The 9,057-nt window shown below is 38.7% G+C and overlaps 1 protein-coding gene across 1 annotated transcript; it reads left to right on the top strand.

Moving 5' to 3' along the window:
- Window positions 1-356: 356 nt before the first annotated feature.
- On the top strand, window positions 357-7,882 carry TLR7 (toll like receptor 7). Its single transcript, XM_065741326.1, has 2 exons — window positions 357-761; window positions 4,544-7,882. The coding sequence occupies exons 1-2, from the start codon at window positions 759-761 to the stop codon at window positions 7,682-7,684; spliced, it is 3,144 nt and encodes a 1,047-aa protein (XP_065597398.1). The 5' UTR covers window positions 357-758; the 3' UTR covers window positions 7,685-7,882.
- Window positions 7,883-9,057: the final 1,175 nt, after the last annotated feature.

Raw genomic sequence — 9,057 nt, forward strand, 5'->3', positions numbered from 1 at the left:
AATGATCCTCTAATAATAATTAAAAAAAAATGATTAAACTTCCAAATCTAAAATATTGCTAATGTTGAGGGTCTCTTTGTGGTCATAGAGGTTGCATTTCAAATAACAAAAAAAAAAAAGGAACTTGAACTTCTGCAAATTTGTGTTGACTGAAGTGAATGCTGCCCTTGTGTAACACGTCTCTCCTGTCTGATGAACCTCACTTTCTCATTCCAAATATTTGGCAATTGCCTTCCTTTGGTGTTCCCCCGTGGCATCCTGGAATCTTCATATTTTCTTAAGGTCTAACACTGTGGACATGTAAACAACAATTTAAAATGAAAAGCACACTCAGAAGTGGCAGAGAACAGAGAAAGTTTCAGCATATGAGACAAAAACAGAACAACAACAAAACCCTTTTATTGCAACAGCACGTGGATTCATGAACAATGCAGAAATTTGCTTAAAAGGGAAAAAAAATGAGTACTCCGTTATTTTTATGGGGAGGAGTAACTTGGGTAGTGATGTTTTAATTTTAAAGTCAGATATTTGAGGAAGTGGATTGCAGCAGTTGTTTCATGTTTAATTATTTCTCAAGTTGCAGTTCAGTTGAAGAGAAGAAAGATTAAGTAGTGGTTGCTGCTGTTGTCTAAAGTGAGTTATGCCACTCTTCTCTACTGGATCTGGACTGGTGGAGGCCTCTTCTATGCTGTTTTCTTCTGCTCTGGTTTACAGTTTCTTCTAATGGCAGATCTTTCAGAGGTGGCAGCACACAGAAAATGGTAGGTGAATATTTCAGATAAAAGCTGTTAGTGTTCTTGAGCTGGAACTATTGGGAAAGGTTTTCAAGGGTATATTCTCCTATTCTGCTATTAAATATTCAAATATGCTGGTGTGGCTATAAGTTGCAATGTTAATAATGATGGTAAATTAGAGTTTTATGCTAATATGCTGCAGGAAGAATATAGTAAAGTATTTTCTAATAGCTGTAATTTCTGTGCTCTCTGGCCTTACACTCTTTCACCTTTTAAAATGCATAAGGGACAGTTACAGAAAAACTTAAAGAAACACCTAGCCCTACTGTTTCTGAATAGTTGAAGAATGCCAAAAATCAGGTGGAATTCAGTTATGGATTTCTGCACATGCTCAGTTAACATTGGAACATAAGCATTTTTGAAACTATAAACACAAACATAGATCGCAGAGGAAAGGACAGTTCATATGCATATCTTAGCTGCACTTTTAAACTATGTTTCTGAGTGCAAGGACTTCGCACAAGTCAGCATTGCCTACTGTAAGGAACTGGGATAAGCAAGGGAGTGACTAAGATGATATCCAGAGGTCCTTTCCAACCCCTATGGTTCTGTGATTGCTGGTTTCTTTTAATTTCATCTGTCTTTTTAATTTTTCTCTCGGACAATAATGGGCACTAAGTATTTTGCATGTGAACAGCACCAGACTGCAACTACTTGCATGTAAAATAGATAATGCATTAAAGGAGCATGGAGACAGAAGTTATGCAGAGAAATGAAATGCAGATAAAGAGCTAGGGAGGCTCTGCAAAGACACCCAGATTCCTAAAAATACAGCAACAGGTGTGAGTTCAAAATCTGAGCATTTTACAAGTCTCAGTAGGTGATTTTTTTTTTTTTTTTGACACCTGAAGGATCTTTCAAAGATGTTCCTGAATATGTTGGTGTCCTGAATTCATTACACCTGCTTTCAGGCCTCTAGTAGTGCAGTGCCTCTATTGCCAGGTAGTTCCCTCCATGCTGGGAGGACTGAGCAGCGCTGAAGAGGAGCCTCATTCTCCTCTCCTGCTTATGCCTAGATACTAGTGTAGTCCAGGCTGATGGCACTGCATTGAGGAACCTAGATTAGTGCCTAGAATTCAGTCCCCATGTGTAGTATCTGAGTATAAATGCACAGAGAAGGTCTGTGATGACCTAGGCAGCGATATCATTTTGCCCAATTCCTAATCTAGAGCTTGGATGGAGGGGTTTAACTTGGCTTAGGTCATTAAAACCTTGATTCAGATTGATTTTTTTCCTCAACAGCATTAAACCCGTGGTTTGCAGCAGTTTTTCTTCCTTGTTTTAAAATAGTCATTCAACACGGATTCCAGTGGTTGCCACGGTCATTCTTTTTTCCAGGCTTGATGTCACGGCAGGGACTTGGTTGAATAATACCAATATATAAAATGAAATGCACTGTTGTTTAGCATTTTTCCTACATAGTAAAATGTCATTTAAATGAATAATTCAGTGCCTTCGCTTGTAAAGAAGGAAGGCAGAATGTTTACAAGAACATATCCAAATTTTCTCTTTTCATTGAAAGATAGACCCTCAGTTTTCTATGTAATTAATATCAATGGTAGTGTCCCTCCTTCTCCCTCCCTCTTTCTTGCCTGCATTAATTCAGAAATAGTGAAGGCTTTAAAAAAAATGTAGGATAGTCAAATGAAACAAATGTATTTCATCTTCTCCATATTAGCTCCCCTCTTGCTCTGATTATTTTTATTTCCTTGAATGAATTTGATGAATCAGAAAAGTTAAGCATCCTCTGAAGCTAATTGATTAGCTTGTATTGAATTCACTGGTGAATGGTCTGATCTGTGTCTTCAGTCTGAGTGAGTTTCCAAAGTGAATTAGCGTATACTAAATAAAGGTTGTTTTGATACTACTAAAGATTTGTCGCAAGAGTTGAAAATAATGAGATATGACTTATTGCTTTGGAATTCATGAGTAGTTTTCCTTGAGCAATTGTATAAAGGCTGGACTATGGCTATCAATCTGGATATTCAACCAAATTTCCATTTTCTGTGGACTCTTCTGAATAGGAAGAGAATTCATGGTAGAGGAAGGGCTTCCAGTACCAGGAAGATTATATGATTTTCAAATGACAAAATAAAGAAATCAACAGATGTACTGGACTTCTCCATTTTTTGCATCCATAATGAAACCTTATATTCAAAAGCTGACTGAATGAATCCCCAAAGTGATTCTATCTGGTTGTTGAATATAGAGAGCAGAAGTGTAGCACTGAGAGATTTGATCTAGCTTCTCTTCCACTTGCTGTCTTGCTAGTCAATAGAGCTCACTTCCAGATGTGTGGATGAACAGGAGATGTAGCATTGTAATCTGAAATAAAAAAGAAACACAGTTATACTTGCATACTGAGAGGATACGCTAGTGTATGTAAACAGAGCATAAGACAGGAACTCTCAGTTAATCTACATCATATACAGAACATGTTTAAGAGAACTCTCAGTAGCCTTTTCCCATCCTGTTTACGTAGTGAGTAGGTCCTCATACGTATTTGTGTTCAGCTCAAAAGCAAAAACATTTCCATGCTCCTTGAACACACTAATAATCTGATTTTGAGCTGCTCACCTGGTTATCTGCATTTAGGCAGTTTTATTCTGTGTCATTAATTCTGTTTACAGAAGGCACTTTCTGTGTTCCATGTGTCTATCTCCAATCCTTCTAAACTGGGTTCTTGAGGTGAATTTGAATACAGTAGTTTTGATCATCTAGAAATCTCTTGACCAGCCCTGAACAGAGGCAGCCTAGAAGCCGTGCAAGGCAGCAAAATGGTTGAATCCCTTCTGCTCGTGCCATGCAAGCCAAGGCTGGCAACATGCCTTCCCTGCTGGTGAGCTCTGACTGGAAGGCCAGGGTATCTCTGTCGCTGACACATGCTGAAGAAGTAACTGGTATACTATGAAGTGTTGAAAGCCCGTTGCTCTTCCCATCATACACTCTACTCTGTAAAGCAGACAACACCAGAAAGAGTTGAGAGCATGTTTTGGAAAGTTCTATAAATGTCTATAGAACTTGGGCTCAGATTATTGAATTACTGTAGTTCTTTTAAGAGACATATTCAATTTTAAATGCCTTTTGTTTTTAACTTTAGACCTGCAATTAACATTGAGCCCTCTGGGCCCTCTCTCGTTATTGGACTGTGAAAACCCATGCTACTATTAAAGGATATCCTCTGACTGGTTTTTGGTCAACCCTACATCTATTCTGGCTCATATCACATGAAGAATACTTGCACAAAATTTGAAACAGGCCTGCAGCTGTTTGTGTGTTTTTGAAATTTCATACTAGATTTTAACTGGCTGTAGATTTTCTTTGTTTCAATTGCTTCTAAAAATTTACAATACTCATTTATGTATATTGTACAACTGCAATCTTCTGGATTTCTAATATGGCTTACCCTTAAATAAAGAGAATTTATAGAAACTGACTTAATTACATACCTTGTCTTTTTTTTTTTTCAGCAATTTCCTTAACTTCTTTATGATTCGCTATTTAGGGAGTGATATTTGTCTTATCAATGCAACATTTAAGTATAACAGAAAAAAAGCATTTGAGGAAATGTCAGTACGTGCCTTCCCCCAGCCTTAGAATCCTTCCTATGCATCCATTTCTGGCCAGTGTGAAACAGGATCTTATGTCAGCTATATGTTTGGTTTACCCCAGTACATGGTAGATTTGATGTCCTATAACATTTGTTGCCATTGCATTTGATTAATACCTCTTTACTTCCTTATTTTTAGGTACGTCATGCAAAGACGCCAAATGCACTGCTGTTTGTCTTGCTCTTCCTATTTCCAATGCTGCTATCAGGACATTGGTTTCCCAAAACTTTACCCTGTGATGTGGAAGCCTTTGAAGGTACTGTGAGAGTAGACTGCAGCAATCGTCGCCTCACAGAAGTCCCCAGAGGGATCCCTGGAAATGCTACTAACCTGACCCTGACTATTAACCACATCCCCCGTATCTCTTCAACATCCTTTGCTCAGCTTAAAAACCTCGTGGAGATCGACTTTAGATGCAATTGTGTGCCTCCCAGACTGGGGCCCAAAGATAATGTGTGCAACACAGAACCAGTGATTGAGAATGGCACTTTTGCTGCTCTGACAAGACTGAAGTCATTGTATTTGGATGCAAACCAACTGTCAAAAATACCCCGGGGCCTTCCTGCTACTTTAAGTCTGCTGAGTCTGGAAGCAAACACAATTTTTTCTATTAAAAAAAGTACTTTTTCAGAGCTAAAAAATATAGAATTATTGTACCTAGGACAGAACTGTTACTACCGTAATCCATGCAATGTTTCATTTGAAATAGAAGAAACAGCCTTTCTGGATCTAAAAAATTTGACAGTACTGTCCCTGAAGTCTAACAACTTAACTTTTATTCCACCTAATTTGTCTTCTACTTTAAAGGAATTGTATATTTACAATAACAGAATTCAGGAGGTTCAGGAACATGATTTAAGTACTCTTCACAACCTAGAAATTCTTGATCTTAGTGGCAATTGCCCACGTTGCTATAACGCCCCATATCCTTGTATTCCCTGCCCTAATATCTCAATTAAGATACACTCAAAGGCTTTTTATTCCTTGAAAAATTTAAGAACTTTGAGACTTCACAGCAACTCTCTTCAGAGTATACCAAGCAGCTGGTTTAAAAACATCAAGAATCTAAAAAATCTTGACCTCTCCCAAAATTTCCTCATGAAGGAGATCGGAGATGCTCAGTTTTTGAAGCTTATCCCCAGCCTTGTAGAGCTGGATCTGTCCTTTAATTTTGAATTGCAGATGTATTCTCCATCGTTGAATCTGTCTAAGACATTTTCCTCACTCTCTAACCTGGAAACCCTAAGAATCAAGGGTTATGTCTTTAAAGAACTGAGAGAAAGAAATCTGGATCCATTGCTCAGTCTTAGAAATCTCACAGTGTTGGATCTTGGGACTAATTTCATTAAAATTGCTGACCTAAGAGTGTTCAAGAAATTCCGATCCCTTAAAGTCATAGACCTCTCATTGAATAAAATTTCTCCTTCTTCAGGTGAAAGTAACTTTTATGAATTCTGCTCTGATCCCAGAATTTCAGTAGAGCAATACAGCAGGGAAGTTCTACGAGACATGCATTATTTTAGGTATGATGAGTATGGTCGAAGTTGCAAGTCCAAAGACAAAGAGGCTGATTCCTACCAACCTTCAGTCAACGGAGATTGCATGAGTTATGGAGAAACTCTAGACTTAAGCAGAAACAATATATTTTTTGTTAACTCCTTAGACTTCCAGGATCTTAGTTTCCTCAAATGTCTCAACTTGTCAGGTAATGCAATAAGTCAAACTTTAAATGGAAGTGAATTCTACTACCTGTATGGATTGAAATATCTGGATTTTTCTAACAACAGGATTGATTTGCTATATTCAACAGCTTTCAAAGAGCTGAAATTTTTAGAAATTCTAGACTTGAGCGATAACAAACATTACTTTCTGGCAGAAGGTGTAAGTCATGTGCTTAGTTTTATGAAAAATTTGGCCTATCTGAAGAAGCTGATGATGAATGAGAATGAGATTTCTACCTCTATTAGCACAGGGATGGAAAGCCAATCTCTTCAAACTTTAGAATTCAGAGGAAATCGCTTAGATGTTTTTTGGGCAGATGGAAAGAAAGAATACCTGTCATTCTTCAAGAATCTGACCAATCTGGAACAACTGGATATTTCCTCTAACATGCTCAGTTTTTTACCTCCTGGTGTTTTTGAAGCTATGCCTCCAGAACTCAAGGTACTAAACTTAACCAGTAACCGGTTGAAGACCTTCAACTGGGGGAAACTCCACTTGCTGAACAAACTAATAACTCTGGACCTCAGCAATAACCTTCTGACTACTGTTCCCCGAAAACTGTCCAATTGCACTTCAACTCTCCAGCAACTGATACTCCGAAACAATCGTATTACAAAGATAACCAAGTATTTTCTCAGAGGTGCCATTAAATTGTCATACTTAGACCTCAGTTCTAACAAGATCCAAATCATTAAGAAATCTAGCTTCCCTGAAAATGTCATTAACAACCTGAGGATGCTGCTTTTGCACAACAATCCTTTCAAGTGCAACTGTGATGCAGTGTGGTTTGTTGGGTGGATCAATGAGACTCAAGTGACAATTCCTCTTCTGGCCACAGATGTGACCTGTGCTGGCCCAGGAGCACACAAAGGAAGGAGCTTGGTTTTCTTGGATCTGAATACCTGTGAGCTGGACACATCCTATTTGATCATGTATGCTTTATCAACTTCAGCTGTCCTAAGTTTAATGATGTTTGCAGTTATGAGTCACCTCTATTTCTGGGATGTGTGGTATAGTTATTATTACTGCACTGCCAAGTTGAAAGGCTATAGACGTTTACTTTTGCCAGATGCTTGCTATGATGCTTTTATTGCCTATGACAATACAGATCTGGCTGTGAATGAATGGGTGATGACAGAATTGGTTGAAAAACTGGAAGATCAAAAAGCCAGACAGTTCAATTTATGCTTGGAAGAAAGAGACTGGCTTCCAGGACAGCCAGTCTTTGACAACCTTTCCCAGAGCATTCAACTGAGCAAAAAGACTGTATTTGTGCTGACCAACAAGTATATTAAAAGTGGCATTTTCAAGACAACATTTTACATGGCCCACCAGCGGCTTCTAGATGAAAAAATTGATGTGATTATCTTGATATTTCTTGAGAAGGTATTACAGAAATCGCGATATGTTCAGCTGAGAAAGAGGCTGTGCAAAAGTTCTGTTCTGGAATGGCCAACTAACCCTCGATCTCAGCCCTACTTCTGGCAGTGTCTGAAAAATGCCATAGCTATGAACAATATGCAGGCTTACAACAAACTTCTCCAGGAAACTGTTTAGCTCTACCATTACCTATAGAATACTGTTACTGTGTGTGGTGAGGAAAAGATACTGAACTTGCTATGGAGAAAACGTGAAAGCAGGAAGATAAATATAACTGTGATACAACACCTGAAAACAAAACGCACAATCTGTCCCAAAGAAAATAATTCACTTGTTTTGCTATAACGAGATTAAAAATAAACTGTTGCCAGCACAGGTGTTTAGCTGATACACACCTCAGTCAACATTTGCAGCAAGAGAAGATGTGGCAGAGTTACCACTCCCAGTTTCAGTTCACTGGAGATCTTCTAGCATCACCTGGCTGGGTCAAGTGTGAGCGAGGCGATTGCTCAGCTCAGTCTAGTACCCAAGCTGCTAAGAGGAGTTTGGCCATACTTAAGGTTGCTGCTGTTTGGATCACTGTTGGAGTAAATGTGATTTTAACAGAAAATTATCATTACTGCATTTGTGTGTATTTATGATACATGGGAAAAACCCAATATGTTAATCTCAGAAAATACTTTAAGCCAATTTCATGTTTAGGAGTCGGGGAAATGTATGCACAATTGTCTTTTAAACTCTGGCTTCTGTCTGCTGAGTGTACCAGTTCTGCTTGACTGGGCAACAGCCCTGGCCACTGGGGAGATGATATGCTGGTAGGACTTCTAGGGGCTTGGATATGGTATGGGAGATCTCCCACTGCTGCATTGTCACAAAGGGTGTAAATGTGAAGAGGTTTTGAAGAACTTGCATGTACTAAAATAGGAAAGAGGAGAAAGACAAGTCAGAAGAGCTTGCAAGCTGTGGATCAGGAGGAATTACAAGATAAGGAGAGTCTTTGCATGAAGCTGGTGCATGGGAGTGAGGAAGGAAAGCAGGACAGCAAGCAGATAGGCTGAGAGAGATGAAGAAAATTAAGGAAAGCAAAGAAAAAGAGAAATGAATAGGAAAAAAGAGAAAACAAGATGGAAAGAATAGAGAAAAACGTTATGGCGTGATAGAAGAAGGATTTACTGATAATTTCCTATCAGTATGTTCACTTTGCATTTCACTTTCTTCCCTGGTTGCTCTCTGAGCTATCTGCTTCCTGAATTCTCAGACTTTCTCTCCAGTCTTGTGCAGTCAACTTTAGGAGCGCAGCTTCCCAGTTTCCACCAAGGTCTTCCTTGTTTATGAAATGGAACAGTGTCAGCGGATCCAGCCAGTGATGGGATGTGGGATGTGCTAAAGTGACTGAACCATTTGCCTTTGTCTGCCCCATACTTTCTCCAGAACAAAACATGATTGAAGTACAATACATGTAAGACCATGTTGTAGAAGTATAACATGCTCCTGATTGTTTCTTTAGCTGTATTGTGGTTGCTCCAGAATATCTTCAAACTTCCTTTGCC

The sequence above is a fragment of the Cyrtonyx montezumae genome, unplaced genomic scaffold (assembly GCF_038088225.1).
Source record: "Cyrtonyx montezumae isolate F1298 unplaced genomic scaffold, pur_monq_1.0 scaffold_3, whole genome shotgun sequence".
Lineage (NCBI taxonomy): Eukaryota > Metazoa > Chordata > Aves > Galliformes > Odontophoridae > Cyrtonyx > Cyrtonyx montezumae.